This window comes from Hemiscyllium ocellatum, chromosome 50 (assembly GCF_020745735.1).
Source record: "Hemiscyllium ocellatum isolate sHemOce1 chromosome 50, sHemOce1.pat.X.cur, whole genome shotgun sequence".
NCBI classification, from domain to species: domain Eukaryota; kingdom Metazoa; phylum Chordata; class Chondrichthyes; order Orectolobiformes; family Hemiscylliidae; genus Hemiscyllium; species Hemiscyllium ocellatum.
The window spans coordinates 3,228,279-3,252,023 of record NC_083450.1 but is presented as its reverse complement, the minus strand read 5'-3'; the positions used below and the strand labels follow the sequence as shown (position 1 = coordinate 3,252,023).

General features: G+C 44.2%; 1 protein-coding gene across 2 annotated transcripts in view; it reads right to left on the bottom strand.

Annotated features, from left to right (window-relative positions):
• Positions 1-23,745, bottom strand: part of LOC132805597 (SH2 domain-containing adapter protein E-like) — a 35,318-nt gene that overhangs the window by 2,897 nt on the left and 8,676 nt on the right. The window contains exons 3-5 of one of the 2 annotated variants that reach the window (XM_060820732.1): positions 9,022-9,258; positions 6,900-7,062; positions 6,499-6,618 (exon numbers count right to left, since the gene is read on the bottom strand). In XM_060820732.1, the coding sequence (XP_060676715.1) occupies positions 6,499-6,618; positions 6,900-7,062; positions 9,022-9,258 (520 nt within the window). The remainder of the gene's footprint in view (positions 1-6,498; positions 6,619-6,899; positions 7,063-9,021; positions 9,259-23,745) is intronic. The other variant, XM_060820733.1, reaches the window with a different exon arrangement.

The window sequence follows — 23,745 nt, the reverse complement described above, 5'->3', positions numbered from 1 at the left end:
GGACTCCCCGACCCCAGGGAAAAGACTTTGTCTATTTACCCTATCCATGCCCCTCATGATTTTATAAACCTCTGTAAGGTCACCCCTCAGCCTCCGACGCTCCAGGGAAAACAGCCCCAGCCTGTTCAACCTCTTCCTGTAGCTCAAACCCTCCAACCCTGGCAACATCCTTGTAAATCTTTTCTGAATCCTTTCAAGTTTTACAACATCTTTCCGATAGGAAGGAGACCAGAATTGCACGCAATATTCCAACTGTGGCCTAACCAATGTCCTGTACAGCTGCAATATGACCCCCCAGCTCCTGTGCTCAAAACTCTGACCAATAAAAGGAAGCATACCAAAAGCATTCTTCACTATTCTATCTACCTGCAACTCCACTTTCAAGGAGCTATAAACCTGCACTCCAAGGTCTCTTTGTTCAGCAACACTCCCTAGGACCTTACCATTAACTGTGTAAGTCCTGCTAAGATTTGTTTCCCAAAATGTAGCACCTCACATTTATCTTAATTAAACTCCATCTGCCACTTCTCAGCCCATTGGCCCATCTGGTCCAGATCCTGTTGTAATCTGAGGTAACTATCTTCGCTGTCCACTACACCTCCAATTTTGGCGTCATCTACAAACTTACTAACTGTACCTCTAATGCTTGCATGCAAATCATTTATGTAAATGACAAAAAGGGAATGCTGGATGAGTAAAGAAATTGAGGCTTTAGTTAAAAAAAAAAGGAGGCATATGTAAAGGATAGATTGAATGAATCCTTAGAAGAGTATAAAGACAGTAGGAGTATACTTAAGAGGGAAATCAGGAGGGTAAAAAGGGGACATGAGATAGCTTTGGCAAATAGAATTAAGGAGAATCCAAAGGGCTTTTACAAATACATTAAGGACAAAAGGGTAACTAGGGAGTAAATAGGGCCCCTCAGAGATCAGCAAGGCCGGGTGTGGAGCCATAGAAAATGGGGGAGATACTAAATGAGTATTTTGCATCAGATTTACTGTGGAAAAGGAAATTGAAGATATAGACTGTCGGGAAATACATGGTGACACCTTTTCAAAGTTTGGGAGATGATTTGTAGCTCGGGTGACACCTTTGCAAAATGCCCAGCTTACAGAGGAGGAAGTGCTGGAGTGCTGGATGTCTTGAAATGCAGAAAGGTGGATAAATCCCCAGGACCTGATCAGGTGTACCCTAGAACTCTGTGGGAAGCTGGAGAAGTGATTGCTGGGCCTCTTGCTGAGATATTTGTATCATCGATAGTCACAGGTGAGGTGCCAGAAAACTGGAGGTTGGCTAACGTGGTGCCACTGTTTCAGAAGGGTGGTAAGGACAAGCCAGGGAATTATAGACCGGTGAGCCTGACGTCGGTGGTGGGCAAGTTGTTGGAGTGAATCCTGAGGGACAGGATGTACATGTATTTGGAAAGGCAAGGACTGATTAAGGATAGTCAGCATGGCTTTGTGTGTGGGAAATCATGTCTCACAAACATGATTGAGTTTTTTGAAGAAGTAACAAAGAGGATTGGTGAGGGCAGAGCGGTAGATGTGATCTATATGGAGTTTAGTTAGGCATTCGACAAGGTTCCCCATGGGAGACTGGTTAGTAAGGTTAGATCTCACAGAACACAGGGAGAGCTAAGCCATTTGGATACAGAACTGGCTCAAAGGTAGAAGACAGAAGGTGGTGGTGGAGGGTTGTTTTTTTTGGACTGGAGGTCTGTGACCAGTGGAGTGCCACAAGGATCGGTGCTGGGTCCTCTATGTTTTGTCATTTACATAAATGATTCGGTTGTTTGTCCACTTTGGTGGAAATGAATTTATCAAGGTGGTGGATGTTGTGTCAATCAAGCAGGCTGTTTATCCTCCATTGTACAGTATCAAGCTTCTTGAGTGCTGATGGGAGTATGCCATTACATTCCCAACTTGTGCTTCACCAATCATTGACAGGCTTTGGTTGGTCAGGCGGTGAATTATTCACTTTTGGATTTCTAGTCTTTGACATGCTTTTGTAGCCACAGCATCTATGCGATCCAGGTCAGTTTCTGGACAATGGTAACCCCCAAGGGATCAAGCTATGGTAATCGCATTGAATGTCAAAAGGTGAGGGTGAGATTGTTTCTTTATGGAGATTGTCATTGCCTGGAATTCATGTGGCATCAATTTTCCTACTTCTAGGCCAAAGCTGCCATTGTAACACTCAAAAGTTGAGATCAGCTGTAAATCTCTGAGACCTTTGATGGACACACACAGTACCGTATTGGGTAGTGCTCTAAAGTACTGACTAAAGGTTGGACATTTGGTGGACTATTCATTTACAACCATGATGAACACCATTAATTTGTTGGCACTGAACAAGTTAAGTTCTGTCTGAGTGGGATGGATGTGTGGGACTTTTGTTACCGAATTAGGATCACTTCTAGTGATTCTGATCGTCTTTGCATTAAAACAAAATAATCTTGTTCAAATCTCAGATTCTTTATTGGTGGGAGACCCTAATCACAGGCCAAGCATTTTCTAATCCTGGAGATGACTTGTGATGGCTTCATTTGGCATGTATATAGTCATTTAAAAAGACAATGGATTCCTTTGTTACAGCCAGACACATGAAATGGAAAAGTGAGGAGGTAATGTTAATATCATACAGGACCTCACATTCCTAAGGAACTTGTATTCTGTACATTTCATCATATCAAGTTCATGGAAACAATGAAAAATTAGTAACATCGATTCAATGGGATGTTACAAGTGAAAGGGTACATTCAGTTTCAAAGTAAGTTTACAAGGTTTAGTCATTTAGTAGGTAACATAATAGACTAGCATCAAGTGGTCCTCACTAATAACTTAGGGAAAATGTAGTAATAGGAGTCCATTAAGTGCCAAGAAAGTGATTGGATTGTCAAGAAGCACTGATTCGTTCATCCTTCAGAGAAGAAGACCTGCTATCCTTGCCTATAATGTGGCTCCTGTCCCCACTCCAGTATGGTCAATTCTTAGCTGCTCCCTGAAATGTAGTTCGACCAAACCTCTCACCTTGACCATATAGACTGAAATAATTCAAAAAGGTCCAGCAGAAAAATAGAGGCCGGCATTAATTGCCAGGCTCACCAGTAGCACTTCCATTCTGAGAATTCATTTGAAGAAAAAAATTAAGATATTAGGCAGTTCACGTGAGCAAAATTGCACTGGAAAGGCTAAATGGGAGTCAGTTCTGAAAGGCAGCAAAACTGCAGGACTGGTCAGATTTTCTGCAACATCTACCCTGACTTAAACGTTGGGCAGTGAGGAAGCTTTCACCCTCTCCCTTGATTTTACAACCATATCCCTTCGTAACTAAATAAAACAAAGAACGGCAGATGCTGGAGTACTGAAACAAACAAAAGCAGGTTTGAACAATGGTCACTGGACTCAAAACATTTATACTGTTTTCTCTTCACAGATGGTGCTAGACCTACCAAGTTTCCCCAGTAATTTCTGTTTTTGTTTTCCTCAGTAACTACCCCTGGATCAACACCATAAGACCATAGACAATAAGATATAGGAGCAGATCGAGTCAGTTCCACCATTCGAGCATGGCTGAAATGTTTCTTAACACCATGCTCCTGCCTTCTCCCCACTGACTCTATCCAGGCTTCTCAGTATTCCAGAAATTTTCATGAGGTTCCCCCTCATCCTTCTAAACTCTATACAGTATAGACCTAGAGTCCTCAACCGCTCCTCATGTGACAAGACTTTCATGTACAGAATCATTCCTGTAAACCTCCTCTGGACTCCCTCAAAGACCGGCACATCCTCCCTTAGATATGGGGCCCAAACCTGCCCACAATATTCCAAATGAGGCCTGACCAGAGCCTTACACAGCCTCAGCGGTGTATCTCTGCTCTTGTATTCTAGCCCTCTTGAAATGAATGCTAACACTGCATTCATCTTCATAATTGCCTAATGAACTCACATCTCAAAGAATCTCAAATTCAGACTCCTAAGTCCTTTTGTGCTTCAGATTTCCAAAACCTTTTCCTGTTTAGAAAACAGTCTTCACCTCTATTCTTCCTTACCAAAGTGCATAACCTCACACTTTCCCATATTATATTCCATCTGCTGCATCTTTGCCCACTCTCCCAGCCCGTCCAAGTCCTTCTGCAACTTCTGCGCTTCCTCAACACTACCTGCTCCTCCATCTATCTTTGTGTCATCTGCAAACTTAGCCAGTTTCTTATCCAGATCATTAATGTATAACACATAAAGTTGAGGTCCCAACACTTACCCAGGCAGAACTCCACAAGTCACAGACTACTATCCTGAAAGAGAACCCTTTATCCCTACTCCGTGCCTTCTGCTAGTCAGCCAATCCTCCATATATGTCATTACATTGCCCCTAATACCATGGATCATCTTATTTAGCAGCTCCCTGTGCAGTACCTTGTCAAAGGCTTTCTGGAATCCAAATAGATCATGTCCACTGTTTGTTTAATTTGCTCATTACTTCCTCAAAGAATTCTAACAGATTTGTTAGACATGACCACCCCTCAATGAACCATGCTGACTCAGCCCTATATTACCATGCACTTACAAGTACTCCACAATCTTGTCTTTAATAATGGACTCTAAAATCTTATCAACGACTGAGGACATGCTAACTGGCCTGTAGTTTCTTGGTTTCAGCTTCCCTCCCTTCTTAAACAGGGGTCAGCCATTTTCCAGCCATTGGGGGCCCTTTCTGACTTTAAATGATTCCTGAAAGATCACCACCAATGCCTCCACAACCCCCTCAGCTATCTCCTTCAGAACTCTGGGGTGTAGTCCATCTGGTCAGGATGCTTTATCCAGACCTTTCAGGTTCCTCAGCACTTTCTCTTTAGTGACACTTACCTCTGCCCCTAATTTCTTGAAGTTCTGGTATGCTGCTGGTGGTCGTGCACTGTGAAAACTGATGCAAAGTACCTGTACAGTTCCTCTGCTATTTCTTTGTTCCCCATTACCATTCTCCAGCTTAATTTTTCAGCATTCCAAGGTCTGCTTTTCCCTCTCTCTTTATATCTAAAAATCTTCTTTTATTTTGTTAGCTAGCTTATCCTCATATTTCATCTTCTCCCACCTTATTACTTTTTTTGGTTATCCTCTGCTAGTTTTTAAAGACTTCCCAATCCTCTGGCTTCCCACTAATCTTCACCACATTGTATGTATTTTCTTTTGATTTTGTGCTGTCCCTGACATCTCTTGTCAGCCACGGTTGTCTCATCCTCCCCTTAGTACATTTTTTCTTCCTTCGGATGATTGTCTGCTGTGCCCTCCAAACTACTCCCAGTAACCCCTGCCATTGCGGCTCCACCATCTTCCCTGCTAGACTCCCTCTCCAATTAAGGAGTAAAAACAATTACTGCAGATGCTGGAAACCAGATTCTGGATCAGTGGTGCTGGAAGAGCACAGCAGTTCAGGCAGCATCCAATGAGCAGCGAAATCGACGTTTCGGGCAAAAGCCCTTCATCAGGAATAAAGGCAGTGAGCCTGAAGCGTAGAGAGATAAGCTCCCTTTCCAATTAACTCTGGCCAGCTCCTCCCTCATGTCGTTGTAATTACCTTTACTCAGTTGTAACACGGTTACATTTGATTCCAGCTTCTGCCTCTTAAACTGCAGGGTGAATTGTTTCATATTACAGTCACTGTCTCCAGCGGTTCCTTCACCTTGAGCTACCTAATCAAGTCTGACTCATTACACATTACCAAATCCAGAATTGCCTGTTCCCTTATGGGCTCTACCACAAAGTGTTCTACAAATGTCCTTCCACTGACTTCAACATTCCTCTGACCCTGGTGTGCCATCAATCTCCAACGCTAATCGCACCATCCTTATTGGTGTCCTAATCTTTCATCAAAATCACTCTGCCCCTAACCACACATCATTTCAATGTTTCTGATTCTCTGTCCCTCACACCTAACCCTGTTCCATGCATGCCACTTGTCTGATTTGGGACTTGGGCAATGATGTGAACACCTGTCTGCTTAACAGCTTGCTCAGAATTCCAGAGTGTCCTACTTCATCATTGATTCTGGGAACGCGAAAGAAATGCCTCCAAATCACCCTGACATTTAATGTTTAAGACCAGGAAGAGTTTTCTACCAATCATTCAGAATAGAAACAATATATTCATCAAGTTGCATCACAATAAGTTAATGATGAGTTGGCATGGCAACAGAGATGAAACAAACGCAGCATTCTGAATCTCACCACCTCATTGAATATCCTGCCCCATGTACCCAAACATCTGTGGATCAAGGATTAGCTCTGTTCAGTCACATGAAGAGCTATGGTAGAAACTTGTAACCCTGCATAGACATCATCCACAAATCGAAGAGCAGCCAATCACGAGCGCACAAACACACAGTACGGCACACGGGTCCAGCCTCAGGAATGAGCAAACTCTGTTTAACTGCTGTCGGAACAAACTCCAAGTTACAAACCGATGGCCTGCACAGTTTTCTGAAGCCCCCCTGAACACTTACTTTAAGGCAAGGGAATATTTGCTGTTTCCTGACTCGCTGTTTCGTACCAGGTAACTGGCCTCCTTGCAGGCCTGCAGACGAGACTCTGCTTCTATCCGGGTGATGGGGCCATGATACCACCTGCAGGGAAAGGGAAACACTCCTTCAAGCTATGTGAAGTCTCGAGGGTCATAGCAATGGAGAAAATACATAGTGTATCAAGAAGTGATGACTAGTTTACACTATTCTGGGGCCTTAAAGCTATGTTAATTGGAGGCAGAACCAAGGAAAGGAAAGGAATTGCACAGTTTGAAGTCAGAAAAGGAATGAGTTACAGTTGGGTATGGCACAACAATTTTATATTTCAGGATGAAGGAAAAAGGAAGAAAAAATGTGGAATGAGTGCGGTTGTGGTCACTTACACTTGTTTTTCTAAGGGCATGCTTGGGTCCACCTTCTCTCCCATTTCGCTGCCCTCTGGGCTCTGTTGCCTCAGGACCTTCTGAGTCCAGCTCGGTTGCCGATGGTGGTGTTTGACGTTTTCTTCTTTGGATGGAGATGACATCTCTGCAGAATCAAACTGGACTGAAAGGGGCAGACAGAAGGTTACAAAATCTATTAACGTATCCAGCAAGGGTCCTTATTTCCTTATCTGCTTTAGTATACAAATGTGTCTTTGCAGAACAGTAGACCGCATCCTTTTAGTTTTAGTTCATTTCTCATACGCTGGTATCCTGATCCGAGAAGTGAAAGCGAGTACTGCAGATGCTGGAGATTAGAGTGGTGCTGGAAAAGCACAGCAGGTCAGGCAGCATCCAAGGAGCAGGAAAATCGACATTTCAGGCAAACACCCTTCATCATGAATAAGGGCTGATGGTGGGTTTATGCTTGAAATCCTGCTCCTTGGATGCTGCCTGACCTGCTGTGCTTTTTCAGCACCGCTCTAATCTTGTCCTGATCTGAGAGCCCTCTCGTGCTTCACCTGATTCTTTCAAATGTGAATTTTTACAGGTTATTTGACCTAGAATCATATTGCTAGATTTGATGCTCCCCTGCCAATTGAAGACAGGAGGCATATATCAAACCTAATAGATAATCTCCTTCCTGTCACCTATCCCAATCTGTCTGAAATTATACAGCAGGTGGGAGAGACGGTGGGTAGCCCTTGGGTCTATTGAGTCCCTTAAGTGGACACTTGTACCCACAGCTGGAGAAACCCATTCTCTGCAGGAAGTACAACAGTTTGAGCTGTTTCGACTGGTGCCAGGCAACACTGGCGGAAGACTAAATAAAAACAGAAAGAACTGCGGATGCTGTAAATCAGAAACAAACCAGAAATTGCTGGAAAGGCTCAGCAGGCCTGGCAGTATCTATAAAGAGAAATCAGAGTTAACATTTCAGGTCCAGTGACCCTTCCTCAGAACTGATGGTAGCTAGGAAAATGTCAGTTTGTATGCAGATGATAGGGTGAGGAGAAGGGGGTAAGGAGTAAAGGATGGGTGGGGATAGAGCCCAAAGAGAGAGAAAATCAGTTGGACAAAGGATTGGATAACGATCTGGCTAGGAGAGTGAATAGCTGTTAATGGGTTTATTAATGGCTAACAATAGGCAGTGTATACTGGCAGACTGTGTGATAACAAGGCCTGATGTGCGGGCCTGGGGGCTAGGACATGGGAGAATTCAGGCCCTAAAATTATTGAACTCGATATGGAGTCCAGAGGGTTGCAGGCTGCCCAAGCGGAGAATGAGATGTTGTTCTTCCAGCCTTCACTGAGCTTTGCTGGAACATTGTTTTGGAACACATTTACTTCCCACAAGTGCCCATTCAATTTCCTTTGGAAATTACTGATTTTCACAATCCCTGTAAAATGGAAATGTCCAAGTCACTATCATTTCCTTCATAAAAACATTCTTGCTCACAATCCTCCAGCAGCTTGTCTAAAACTTAAACCCAAGGTCCCCCAGTGCTTGTATGAACAGCAAATGGGAATAGATGTTCCTGGTTACCTTATGAAATCTGTCATCGTCCTGCAGACCTCCATCAAGTCAAATCTCTTCTCAATCTCTTTTGGTCTGAACAGAACAATCTCCCTTTCTCAATTCGCACCTTGTTCTGTTTGGACTTGATAGGCTAAATAGCCTTCTTTTGTGCCATAATAATTGTTTGGGCTGGACTTGCCAAGTTGCCTGTTGTCCCCCACCATCTAAAAGATCAAGGGAATCTATTCAAGTTCCCGCCAACTGCCCTGCAGCACTTTTATAACCATATTGATAAATCTTCCCTATACCCTCACATCCTTCCCCAGAATGTGCTGACTGCACCTTTTTCCAATTTCTTTTTGAAAGTATTGATTATAATTCTGCTTGCATCATCCCTGTGGGCAGCAATTTGCCTGAATTGAAATCTGGTGAGGGAACACCAGTCCTTCCCAAATACATGCTTATGTTTGGATATGACTGAGAGCTACATTAGCTGATCCTTTTGTTCTTCTGAACCTCTTGCACAAACAGAGCTGTTCTAACCACCAGAGCTTCCTGCCATACCTGCAAGTGCTTTCACAATCTGTTCCGTCTTCCACTCCCAGGGCTGCTCGTACTCTGCTGCGGGCCGTCCATCATTCTCCGGCAGGCAGCTGTCGATTGGCCTGTGGTTTCCCGTCTTCTCGAGGGCAGAGTTCCCAACTGACTCCTGCTTTGACCCCATTTCTGTTGGTTCATAGGGACTGTCATACAACAGGGACTGCTTCCCGAGTGGGTCCTTTGATCCTCGCCTTCGGATTTCTGCATGGAGAAAGTAAACAGTTTGTACAGGAACTGAAAAACATGCTGGAGGGTAGGGGATCTGATCTGCTCAAGGATCAGATAAATTATTGCCAGTCTGGAAACTAATTGAACAACGTGTGTTCAATTAATGTTGGTTTCGAGGACGGTGAAAGGAAGCAAAAAAACAAAATGTTGAAAGAAACCTGTCACAAGCAATCTGAGACATTTAACAAAATCAACATGAAAAGCAAATTTGTACTCAGTTAAAAATCACACAACACCAGGTTATAGTCCAACAGGTTTCATTGGAAGCGCTAGCTTTCAGAGCGCTGCTCCTACAACAATCTGATGAAGGAATAGCGCTCCGAAAGCTAGTGCTTCCAATTAAATCCATTGGACTATAACCTGGTGTTGTGTGATTTTTAACTTTGTACATCACAGTCCAACACCGGCATCTCCAAATCAATTTTGTATTCTGCTTTGAATAGCACTCCCATTCCTCAGATGGTTATCAGAAACCTCAGCCCAGGTGGAAAGTACAGGTTTGCCATTTCAAATGTGAACTTGCTTGGTTGTAATACCTGACCTAAATAGATTTTAGCACTACTGCTAATTAGTTGCCACATAGGTGAAGGGAAGGGAGGGTGGCACAGTCAGTCCAACAAGTAGACATTGCCTTCAAGAAGACAGACAATAAAGGGCATACGTTAATTCTGCTGACATCAAGATACAAGGTAGGGAGCAGGAAAATGACATTAAGCTTGTGTTATATGATCAGCCATGATTAACAATGATGGAGGAGGCTCAAAGAGCTGAATCATCTACTAGGTGAGGTCAGCAGAGATGCCAGTGGCCAGTGCAAGGACACCAGCGACCGGCAGCTGGAATGGGAACACTGGCAACCAGTGACCTGGAGCAGGGACACCGGTGACCAGTGGCTGGAGTGGGGATGCTGGCGACCAGCGGCTGGAGTGGGGACACCGGCGACCAGCAGCCTGGAACAGAGGCACCAGTGACCAGTGGCCCTGAGCAGGGACATAAGAGACCAGTGGCTGGAGTGGGGACACTGGTGAACAGTGTCTCCAAGTGCAGACGCCAACAACCAGTGGTCTAGTGTAGGGAAACCAGTGACCAGTGGCCCAGAACAGGGACGCTGATGTCCAGCGGCCTGAAGCAGGGACGTCAGAGACCAGTGGCCTGGTGCAGGAATACCGGGAATCAGTGCCATGGAGCAGGGAACGCAGTGACCAGTTGCACTGAGCAGGGATATCGGTGACCAGTGGCCCAGAGCAGGGATATCGGTGACCAGCGGTCCAAAGCAGGGACATCGGCTACCAGCAGCCCGGTGTGGGGGTAACCAGCGGCCAATGTCTTGGAGCAGGGATATCGGTGACCAGCGGCCCAGAGCAGGGAGACCGGCGACCAGCGGCCCAGAGCAGGGAGACCGGCGACCAGCGGCCCAGAGCTGGGACACCGGCGACCAGCGGCCCAGAGCTGGGACACCGGCGACCAGCGGCCCAGAGCTGGGACACCGGCGACCAGCGGCCCAGAGCTGGGACACCGGCGACCAGCGGCCCAGAGCTGGGACACCGGCGACCAGCGGCACAGAGCAGGGACACCGGCGACCAGCGGCCCAGAGCTGGGACACCAGTGACCAGTGCCTCGGAGTGGGGACACCAGTGACCAGCGCCTCGGAGTGGGGACACCAGTGACCAGTGCCTCGGAGTGGAGACACCAGTGACCAGCGGCTGGAGTGGGGACACCAGTGACCAACGGCTGGAGTGGGGACACCAGTGACCAGCGGCTGGAGTGGGGACACCAGTGACCAGTGCCTCGGACTGGAGACACCAGTGACCAGCGGCTGGAGTGGGGACACCAGTGACCAACGGCTGGAGTGGGGACACCAGTGACCAGCGGCTGGAGTGGGGACACCAGTGACCAGTGTCTCCAAGTGAGGACACCAGTGACCAGAGTCTCAGAGTGGGGACACCAGTGACCAGCGGCTGGAGTGGGGACACCAGTGACCAGTGTCTCGGAGTAGGGACACCAGTGACCAGTGCCTCGGAGTGGGGACACCAGTGACCAGCAGCTGGAGTGGGGACACCAGTGACCAGTGCCTCGGAGTGGGGACACCAGTGACCAGCAGCTGGAGTGGGGACACCAGTGACCAGTGCCTCGGAGTGGAGACACCAGTGACCAGTGCCTCGGAATGGAGACACCAGTGACCAGCGGCTGGAGTGGGGACACCAGTGACCAGTGCCTCGGAGTGGGGACACCAGTGACCAGTGCCTCGGAGTGGGGACACCAATGACCAGCGCCTCAGAGTGGGGACACCAGTGGCCAGCGCCTCAGAGTGGGGACATCAGTGACCAGCAGCCCAGAGCTAGGACAATGGTGACCAATGCTCAGAGCAGGGACAATGGTGACCAGCAGCCCAGTGCAGAATGTGTTAGCGGCCAGTGGTCAGACCACACGGAAGCCCACTGCGTCAGGCTACTATGGGTAGCCCTTGGAGAGAGACTGTGATGTTTGTCTTTGTAATTTTGTTTCTTGTTCTTCTGTACTATGGTTATACTGTGCATAGCTGTAATGTAACTGTCCTATGGTTATACTGCGTATAGCTGTAATATAACTGTCCTATGGTTATTCTGTGTTTAGCCATAATGTAACTGTCCTATGGTTATACTGTGTATAGCTGTAATGTAACTGTCCTGTGATTATACTGTGTTTAGCCGTGATGTAACTGTCCTATGGTTATACTGTGTTTAGCCATAATGTAACTGTCCTATGGTTACACTCTGTATAGGCATAATGTAACTGTCCTATGGGTATACTGTGTATAGCTGTAATTTAATTGTCCTATGGTTATACTCTGTATAGGCATAATGTAACTGTACTATGGTTATACTGTGTATAGGCATAATGTAACTGTCCTATGGTTACACTGTGTATAGGCATAATGTAACTGTCCTATGGTTATTCTGTGTATTGCTGTAATTTAATTGTCCTATGGTTACACTGTGTATAGGCATAATGTAACTGTCCTATGGTTACACTGTGTTTAGCCATAATGTAACTGTCCTGTGATTATACTGTGTATAGGCATAATGTAATTGTCCTATGGTTATTCTGTGTTTAGCCATAATGTAACTGTCCTATGGTTACATTGTGTATAGCTGTAATGTAACTGTCCTATGGTTACACTGTGTATAGGCATAATGTAATTGTCCTATGGTTATACGGTGTATAGCTGTAATGTAACTGTCCTATGGTTATACGGTGTATAGCTGTAATGTAACTGTCCTATGGTTAGTGGCCGAGCAGAGGCTGATAGCTAAGTTCGGTACCTATAGGGAGGGCCTCAACCGGGACCTTGGGTTCATGTCACAGTACAGGTGATCACCATTGCACTACACACACACTTACAGATATTCCTACACACACACACTCTCACCTACACAGACGCACACACAGACATCCACACACACCCGTATAGAGACACACACACTCCCATGCTCACACATGCACCTCCTCGCAGACTTAAGACACTCTGCACCCACTACACACACTCACACTCACAACCCCCACCCCAGACAGACAGACAGACAAAGACCCATATGCACACATATATTCTGTGTGGGGTGAATTTGTATTGCAGAGTTACATTGCACTTTGCTCAAAACCTGCATATATTCCTGTAGAACTCTGAGCTCAAAAACTGCATGAATTTATGTAAAACTCTGTTATCTCACTTATTAGATTAGAATCAATCTAAACATCAGGTCATAGACAGAGAACACAGGGGGCTAACACCTTCAACATGTTGTCTAGCTATCACCATTGTTAGCAGCTAACCGGAGAATGCAACTTTAAAATAAAGGGTTTTGTGATTTGTACATGAAGGAAGTGAAACTATCACTGTATTCTAACAGATGAAAGGCTTAACAGACAATCAATTTTTCAATGTATAATTTCAGTTACATCACACTGCAAATTTTTGCTACAAATTCTGTGTTACGATCGAGCCCTCCACAACCACCTGATGAAGGAGCGACGCTCCGAAAGCTAGTGTGCTTCCAATTAAACCTGTTGGACTATAACCTGGTGTTGTGTGATTTCTAACTTTGTATACCCCAGTCCAACACCGACATCTCCAAATCAGTCCTATGGTTATACTGTGTATAGCTGTAATGTAATTTCTCTATGCTGTAACTAAGGACTGTACCTATGTACCTTTGTACCTAAAAAGGCACTGTAGCTGGTGACTTATAAACAGTGACAATAAAGTTAATTCAATTCAAGAGACACAGGTATGGTGCAGGAAAATGACATTAAGCTTGTGTAATGTGACCAGTAACGATCTACAAACATCTAACGGCCTACTCTTGTTTCTAGGTTCTTATCCGCTCTACACACCAAGAAGCTGAATTCCTGATTTCAAGAAAAAGGCTTTCCATAGCCAGAATACATGGCTAGAAGCCCCACCCTTAGTGGGTGGCACAGTGGTTAGCACTGCTGCCTCACAGCGCCTGAGACCTGGGTTCAATTCCCGACTCAGGCGACTGACTGTGTGGAGTTTGCATGTTCTTCCCGTGTCTGCGTGGGTTTCCTCCGGGTGCTCCGGTTTCCTCCCACAGTCCAAAGATGTGCGGGTCAGGTGAATTGGCCACGCTAAATTGCCCGTAGTGTTAGGTAAGGGGTAAATGTAGGGGTATGGGTGGGTTGCGCTTCGGCAGGTCGGTGTGGACTTGTCGGGCCGAAGGGCCTGTTTCCACACTGTAAATAATCTAATCTAATAAAATAATAGGTTTAGTTTGCTATGATTTGGAGGTGCCAGTATTTGACTGGGATGTAGAAAGTTATAAATCACATAACACCAGGTCCAATAGGTTTATTTGGAAGTACTAGCTGGTGGACTATAAACTGATGTTGTGTGATTTTTAACTTTATTTTGCTAGGCAGTGCAAGAACCTACTAAAACCCAATTCAGTTACGTTTGCAATCTGTTATGCTAATGGTTTCTAGGTGAAAGTGAGGACTGCAGATTAGAATCAAAATTAGAGTGGTGCTGGAAATGCACAGCAGGTTAGGCAGCATCCGAGGAGCATGAAAATCGATGTTTTGGGCAGGAACCCTTCATCAGGAATGCATGATGAAGGGCTCCTGCCTGAAACGTCAATTTTCCTGCTCCTTGGATGATGCCTGACCTGCTGCACATTTCCAGCGCCACTCTAATGATGCCAATGTTTCTGCCCGCCCATACTCTGGGGGCCTGCAGTGTCTGCCACCACAAGCAGCTGTCAGGCAGCCTGAAGGAGTTTCAGACAGCAGGTCAGAAAGCAAAGTTATCGCTGGTCCTTTTCAATATAATTTTATCACACATAAGTAATGCACAATTTTCAAAAGATGTTGTTTCAGTCAGATCAATGGAGTAGCAACTGAAATCATGTCTCAGGATTTATACAAACATCTCACATCTGTCACTGCAGCACACAGGAGAAAATAGAAACAGACAGCAAGACCCTCATAAGGCATGGAAACAGAGCCTTATCTTGGGTGGAAGCTCTTCACAAGACCTGTTGTGCATCTGAATAACTCTATTTTGCTTTGTCTATTTTTTTCCCTTCCTCTTCCGAAAGTATTGACTTCTTTTCAAATATGTCTCTCTGAATACTGAACACCTCTTCTAACCCCTCCTCTGACATGGAGTAAACTCAGAGGACTGAGGCTCAACACAGCTCTCCACGCTTCAGGCTCACTGCCTTTATTCCTGATGAAGGACTTTTGCCCGAAACGTCGATTTCACTGCTCCTTGGATGCTTCCTGAACTGCTGTGCTCTTCCAGCACCACTGATCCAGAATCTGGTTTCCAGCATCTGTAGTCATTGTTTTTACCTCATCACAGCTCAGCCAATCCTCTCCAATACACACACACACACACACACACACACACACACACACACACACACACACACACACACACACACACACACACACACAAAGATCCCAAGAGCAGCAATAGATGGCTGAATGTTTTTCATGGTCCTGAAATGAGGAATGTTGGCCACTAGGTGAAAAGCACCACACTCCCTGCAATTGCTGTCACCAACACCACCACCCCCCTCCACCCATCCATCCACTCTCTCCACAACCCAACATATTCCTCTTCCTGAAAGGGCATTTGGGATCTCAGAATATTGTCTCATTAAACAGACACCACCTCTAACAAACAGCAACCACGCTCTGTACAACACTGCAACAGAAGGTGAGTTCACATAGTCAATTTTCCTGCTCCTCGGATGATGCCTGACCTGCTGCACATTTCCAGCGCCACTCTAATGATGCCAATGTTTCTGCCCGCCCATACTCTGGGGGCCTGCAGTGTCTGCCACCACAAGCAGCTGTCAGGCAGCCTGAAGGAGTTTCAGACAGCAGGTCAGAAAGCAAAGTTATCGCTGGTTAGTGATTAGTGGAAGATCCATGTGTTTTTTTAATCTTTACAGTACGCAGTGTTTGGCAGGAAAATGGTTAATCCTATGTTCTCGGAAACCTGTCTCCTGTCCAGAAGATTTCCAAATGTGGATGTGTTGTATTGTTTCCAGGGTGCAGTTTCCTCAGCATGTTTCCTCCCTCTCTCTCCCACTTCCTCTCTGGGCTGCACATGCCACATTCATACTGAGGAAAGGAAGTCTTCGCTTGCAGCAGTGGGATTGTTGCTGTTAGCCCGGCATCGCCCTTGCTCTGGCGACACTGGGCTCACATGCTCAGGAAGTCGTGCTGTGACGAAATAATCCTGCAGCCACCGAACAAGCCACAGTGCATCACTGCACAATTATCAACAAGCACTGGTTCAGGACCACAGACAGGTGGCTGATAGTTGAGGAACAAAAAAATTGCCATCTCTAAGCCCTTTAGAGCAAAAAGGCCATGAGTCCACTTCCTGCTCCATGCTGAGTTATCTGATTCCAGCAGGAAAAACAGAAGGAATGCTACAATGGAACTCAATGCCTATGGATTACAGAAAGAGAAAGTCACAAAGTGTTCCTGCTCATGATACCCGTCCAATAATGTCTGCTGGCAAGGGGTTGTATATGGATGTCAGGTGACAACAGAATTACATGAATCTTGGGTTTCTCCTTCTCTGCTTCCTCATAACTCAGTTCCAGAGTTGTTGTTCAAAATATCTAAACAAGATGTGCAGAAGTACATTCAATTTGCATAGTTTTCCCTGATGCCTCTCTTTAGATGTTTCTGGGCTACGTGCTTTCTGTTTACTGCGGCTCAGATGTTACCATTCTTGCTTCTGAGTCAGAACATTGTCAGTTCAAGCATCACTCCAGAGCCGAGTCAGAACATTGTCAGTTCAAGCATCAATCCAGAGCCGAGTCAGAACATTGTCAGTTCAAGCATCAATCCAGAGCCGAGTCAGAACATTGTCAGTTCAAGCATCACTCCAGAGCCGAGTCAGAACATTGTCAGTTCAAGCATCAATCCAGAGCCTTGGAAAGAAAATGTAGGCTGATACCACAGTACCACATTGCACTGCGTAAAGTGCTGTCTTTTAGTAGAGATCTTACATCAAGGCCCCGTGTATCTTTTCAAAAGAGGTTAAAGAGGTTAAAGTGGTAACTTTGAAGGAGAGCAGGGAAGTTCACTTTAGTGTCCAGATCAATACTCTCCTCAACCAACATCACCTGTTAATGTTGATTATCTAGTCATTATTGCTGTTTCCGAACAGATAATTCTTCAATGAAATATGACATTAGTTTCAGGTTTTTTTTCCTTATCTTTGGCCTAGAACATAGAAAAGTACAGCACAGAATAGGCCCTTTGGCCCATGATGTTGTGCCAAGATTTAATCCTAATGTAAAATATAGTAACTTAACCTATGCACCCCTCAACTTACTGCTATCCACGTGCATGTCCAGCAGTTGCTTAAATGTCCCCAATGACTTCGCTTCCACCACCTCAACTGGCAACGCGTTCTATGCATTCACAACTCTCTGCATAAAGAACCTACCTCTGACGTCTCCTCAACACCTTCCTCCTAATATCTTCAAACTATGACTTCTTGTACCAGTCAATCCTGCCCTGGGGAAGAGTCTCTGGCTATTGACTCTATCTATTCCCCTCATTATTTTGTGCACCTCGATCAGGTCTCCTCTCTTCCTTCTCTCCAGAGAGAAAAGTCCGAGCTTATTCAACCTTTCTTCATAAGGCAAGCCCTCCAGTCCAGGCAGCATCCTGGTAAACCTTCTTTGCACCCCCTCCAAAGTCTCTGTATCTTTCCTATAGTAGGGCAACCAGAACTGGACACAATATTCCAAGAGTGGTCTCACCAGGGACTTATAGAGCTGCAGCAAAACCTTGCAGCTCTTAAACTCGATCCCCCTATTAATGAAAGCTAAAACATCATATGTTTTCTGAACAATCCTATCCACTTGGGTGGCAACTTTGAGGGATCTACGTCCTTGCACACCCAGATCCCTCTGATCCTCCACACTGCCAAGAACCCTGTCTTTAATCCTATATTCAGCATTTGAGTTTGACCTTCCAAAATGCATCATTTTGCATTAATCCAGGTTGAGCTCCATCTGCCATTTCTCAGCCCAGCTTTGCATCCTGTCTATGTCACGCTGCAGTAGCCCTCTGTACTATCGATGACACCTCCAACCTTTCTGTCATCTGCAAATTTACTAACCCACCCCTCAACCTCCTCATCCAAGTCATTTATAAAAACTACAAAGAGCAGAGGCGCAAGAACAGAGCCCTGCGGGACCCCACTCAACACTGACCTCCAGGCAGAATACAACCACTCTCTGCCTTCTGTCAGCCAGCCAATTCTGAATCCAGATAGCCAAATCTCCCTATATCCCATACTTCTTGTAGTCCTGCCAGTCTTGTTTTAAAATATCTAAACTCGATAATACACATATACTTTCCAATGAACAATGAAGACACGAAAGCTTTCAGTGATCACAAATCCTTCATCTGTTCTGTTCAATATCTATGATCCCAGTAACGAGAGGATGTAGGTGGATTTTAAATGGTTCAGAAATAATAAATACTGTGTTGGAAGTTCCCATTGTCAATTATGCTGGAATCAAGAACCATGCACCAGAAAAACTATAGCAGTTGGGTGTGAGGGTGAGAAGGAGCTGGAGAGTTATAATTTTGACTTTGTGCAATAGTGCATTATGGGCCACAGCCCATTCCACACCTTTCCTGCTTTTAATTTTCATTGTAATAATTTTTGGACATGTAATGACAAGACTTTAAAGGGCTATCTTAGCATCTCTTTGACTGCACAGCAATGAAATCACATCCCCAGGCATTATTTGGTGGAACACACTCTTGCAATATATTCACAATGATTAGACATTTTTCATTACTACAGGATGCAGCAACAGGAACCTTGCCTGACTTTTCTCCCCATTCCAGGTTTAGGGTAAAACGAGATCCCTGACTGCCACTCTGAGACTTTCTGTTCATCTGAAGTGACATGATCTCCACATTCATCCAGACCCACAACCCACCTGCAATCATTCACATCCCAATGTAGAAATAAATCATACTTCAGCCATACAAAGTACTAGTTAGACCACAAGCAGACTTCACCAGATGCATTTTCCCTGGAGGAAAGACAATTTAATTGACCAGCTATAAGGCAGGTTTTAATACTCCCTGCATTTTAGAAGGTTGAGGAGTAATTTGATTCAAACTTAAGATATTAAGGGAACAGATAAGTTAAATAGAGAGAAACTATCTGTCCACGTTTAGGAATGGAGGACTTTCTTGAAGTCCAGGCAAAAAAAAACAGAATCGGTTTTCAGTAATATAATTAGGATACACTTATCAGACAAAAAGATTGCACAAGTTTACAACTCTCTTTCACAAACAGCAATTGATGCTCGATCAATTACTAATTTTAAAATCTGAAATTGATAGATTTCTAACAGCCATAGCTACAGAGGAATAAAAGGCAGAAGTTAGTACACTGGGTTATGTCACAGATCAGCCTTGACCTCTTATAAAAATGGCAGAACAGCCCTGAGGGATCAAATAACCTACATCTGTTCGTACACTCCTATGTTTACAAATTGTGTTTCTAGCTCAGTTTGTACAACAGGATCAATATTAAGGGATCTTTGCACTGCTGGATGAAATGTTAATAAGGGTTAATAGGGGTTAACCATCTCCATCTGCCCTCTCAGGAGGATGTAAAAGATCTTACATACACTATCTCAAAGAATAGGAGAGGACTATTGCTGGTGTCCTGAGTCAATTTTTGTTCCTTAACAAATTTGAACTTGTATGTTAGTGAAAGGTGTCGTAGAAATGCAAATCTTCCTTTTTCTGCTGCTAGTTTGATACATTATGCAGCAGATGGTGGTTTGCATGGGGTTAACATATTTAAAGGTAAACCTTAGAATTACTGTTCCATAAATATCAGTGATCAGGAACTCGGCACAAACAACAGGCAAAAATTACATTAATAAAAAGAACAAAATCTTTTATTCTGGTCTTCCGCTGCCTGCTTGGTGACTTCCTGACATTCTATGCAGCTGGAGAATTATTAACTCTTTCCAGCACAGACACTGAGCCTTCCTTCCCTAATGTTTGAACCTCTGGCTAATTTTCTTTCTTTCCCATCTGAGGGCACTGAATCTCAACGGGGTTGCAGTCCACAGCTATGGCAGTCCCACCTCCCTTAACTGGTAACCTTCTTGGTGTCTGAGCCTGAGCAGCAAATGTTGGTTTGACTGGTCTCATCAAAATCTTATTCTAGGCTCTACCGAAATCCACAAACCCATAATTGGGCGACACAGTGGTTAGCACTGCTGCCTCACAGCACCAGGGATCCAGGTTCGATCCCAGTCTCGGGCGACTGTCTGTGTGGAGTTTGTACGTTCTCCCCGTGTCTGCATGGGTTTCCTCTGGTGCTCCAGTTTCCTCCCACAATCCAAAGATGTGCAGGTCAGGTGAATTGGCCGTGCTAAATTGCCCATGTTGTTCAGGGATATTAGTCAGGGGGAAATGAATCTGGGTGGGTTACTCTTCGGAGGGTCAGTGTGGACTTGTTGGTCCAAAGGACCTGTTTCCACACTGTAGGGAAACAAACCTAATCTAGACTCACACTGTTCAGTCAGAAAACAACTTGTATTTATAGTCTTTAAAATGAAATGTCCCATTTAAATTCCACACTGAGCCACAGAAGGCAATATTAAGATGGGTGACCAAATGCTTGACAGACGTAGGTCTTAAGGACGCCATCTTAAAAGGGGAGAAATGGATAGATTTAGGGAGGAAATACTTGTAGGGCCCAAGAAGCGTTAACGTGATCCTCCTTCCAAGTGATGGAGCAATGGAAATCAGAAATGTATAAGAGGTCACAAAAACAGAGATCTTGGAGGGTTACATGGCTGAAGGAGACCATAAACATAGGAACTGAAGCTATGGAAGGATTGTTTAAAAAGAATACAAGAGGCATATCAGAATCACTAGCTGGAATCCTCCCTGACACTCATGACCTAGTCCAGGAGACTAGACATCTTACTGTTGTCAGTAAGATATGGCTAGTGAAAATAATAGTAAATATAAATAAAAGCAGTAAAAATCATTTCACAGTCAAACAGTTCCAGAAACATGTAATCATATATGGTTACTGATGCTCCTCATTTACACAGAATTTGGATAAATGTTTGAAAAGGGAAAGGGATCACTAAAATAGACAGATTTAACCAGAAAGTGGCAAATGTGAGGACTTTATGATTGAAAATTTATCCCAAAAATAAAGTGCACAATTTAAATCACAGAAATATCCTGAAGTACCTCAAACACAATGGGCCAAATGTCATTCTTGTGATTCTACATGGTATACTTTGCTCTGAGAAAGTTCCTAGTCATAGCAATTGGACTTTCTGGCCACCAGAAATGCATTAACGCAAATGCCCCCTATCAAGGTAACAAACTCTGTGTTACAGAGTGTATATCTCCTCACATTACAACTCACCCTCATTCTTGAGATACATAACAATTCCATAAGTATACAGAAGCATTTTGATCATGTCACTGTTTGAGGAAACCACAGGCCTGGACCAACAAGTTGGAGACTTGAGTTCAAATCCAATGACAGCAGTTGGAGAATATAAATTCAATTCATTGAATAACTCTAGAATAAAAAGCTAATCTCTGCAATGCAGGCCATGAAACCAGCTGATTGTTGTAAAAGAAAACCAGTTCATTTATGTTCTTGGGAAGGAAATCTGCCATGTTTTCCTTGTCTGGCTTACATGTGACACGAGAGTCACAACAACATGGGTGAGTTTTAAGTGACCTTAAATGATCTTAAATATGGTTGAGCAAGTCTCTCAGTTGAATCAAAGAAGGTGACATCTCAATGACTTTCCAAATGCAAATACAGAGGAGCAATAAGCAGTAGGCCTTCCCAAAAATGTTCACATTCCATGAATGAATTAAAAAAGAGGTCAGAATAAAAACAGTATCGGATGCCTCTCTCTTTAGGCTTCCAAAACAATTAATAAGCAATTATTGTACCAGCGTTGTTGCAAGGCTCCTAGTTAAACAGCACTGCAAATATTAATGTTGTTGAATTTGGATTTAGTATTATTAAATTGTGAGGAACATGACACATTGAGACAGTCTCAATCTTCAATGGATTACAGATAAGACTGCTTGGATGAGCAATGAACACGGCCCCTCTATGGCACTGAAAGCTACAAAAGGAATAATCCAGTCAGAAACGGGAGGCAACCTCTACTGCAGATTTAAGGAAAAAAGTTGGAAACTTGAAAGTACCATACAAGATTGCTCAGCTCAGAAACAACTCAAACTCTTTCACATGCAATGAGGCACTTTGAAATGTAGAAAACAGTTATGTGCGCTATTGGAAAAGAGCAGAGAATTGGGAATAGTTGGGTATCTCTTTCAAAGTATAGTCATAGGCATGTCATAGGTTGGGGCTGTTCTTCCTGGAGACAAGAAAACTAAGAGAAGATCAGATAGAGGTTTTCAAAATCATGAACGAGGTTGATTAAGTAGATGGGGGGAAACTGCTCCCATTAATGAATGGATCAAGTACTGGAGGGCGCCAATTTAAAAAGTGATTTCCAAAAGGAGCAAATGTGTTATCAGGAAAAACTTTTTCACACAGCGAGTATTTAGGATATGGAATGCACTGCATTGAAGTGTGGTGGAAACAGCTTAAATTGAGGCATTTAAGAGTGTAAATGATGATTATTTGGAGAGAAATAACATGCACATGTCATGGGAAAAAAGCAGGACATTGGTACTAAGTAATGTTGCTGATTTGAAGAGGTGGTGCAGAAATGGATGGGCCAAATAGCCTCCTTCTGCACCTATTGGGATTTGATTGTCACACAATGCGCCAAATGGCCTTCCTCTGCTCTGTAACATTCTATGACTATACAAACTAAAACAGCAGCTGTTTCCTATGCTGCGAAGTCACAGAAGTAATGATATTATCAGTTAATTTGGTTTTTGGTCAAGGGAGGTATTTTGCCAGGATACCAGAATGCACTGTTGGTCTTCATATGGAGTAATGGGTGATTACCACACAACTGCACCAGCAGAATAGGCAGAAAGATCCTTGGGTTAATATTTTATCCAAAGATCAACATCTGAAAAAGCAAAACATCCCCTTGGTACTGCAATAGAATGACAGACTGGATTACAAACTCTCAAATCCTGGACTGGGATTCAAAGTGGCTAGCTGAAAGTGAGTACTGCAGATGCTGGAGATTAGAGTCGAGAATGGTGGTGCTGGAAAAGCACAGCAAGTCAGCCAGCATCCGAGGAGCAGGAAAACTGATGTTTTGGGCAAAAGCCCTTCATTAGGAAACTGCAGGAAATTCCTGATGAAAGGTTTTTGCCCAAAACGCTTGATCTGTGTGCTTTTCCAGCATCACACTCTCGACTGGGATTCAAAGCCACAATCTTCTGATATGGGGTGAAAGTTCCATCAGTAGAGACAAGTTAAAAAACACAAAGGTATCCTGGTGAGATGCAGGGATTTATTTTGAAAAAAATGAGGAAAAAAAATTTATATACTGATCAAGACATTGCTATCCAAATCAGCTGATCCAAAGCTGCCTCCAGCAAGCAGTAAACATCTGAACAAAGTGGATGAGAAACAGAACTAAGTGTATAAGAATCCTTCATATTTTGAGAATGTGGAAACAGATATGAATGCAATTTTCTTCAGTCAATCTCAGTAGGAATGTGGGGTGGATGGTGATGGGGACATTTTTAAAGAGACTTCATGAGCTGTATAGTAAATCAGTATCTGACTCACTGCAGCTGGGTTCAGAAGTCATGACCTCAAAGGTCAGCACTGACTTTGTCATTTCCCCCTCTCCTGGCGTCCTTATCTCTCTTTCACATGAGGGCAGGAAAAAAAATCTCGCCGCCTTCCGCCAGCAAGGCGTCGCTTTCTGAAAGCCCCCCCTGACCCGGTCACAGGAA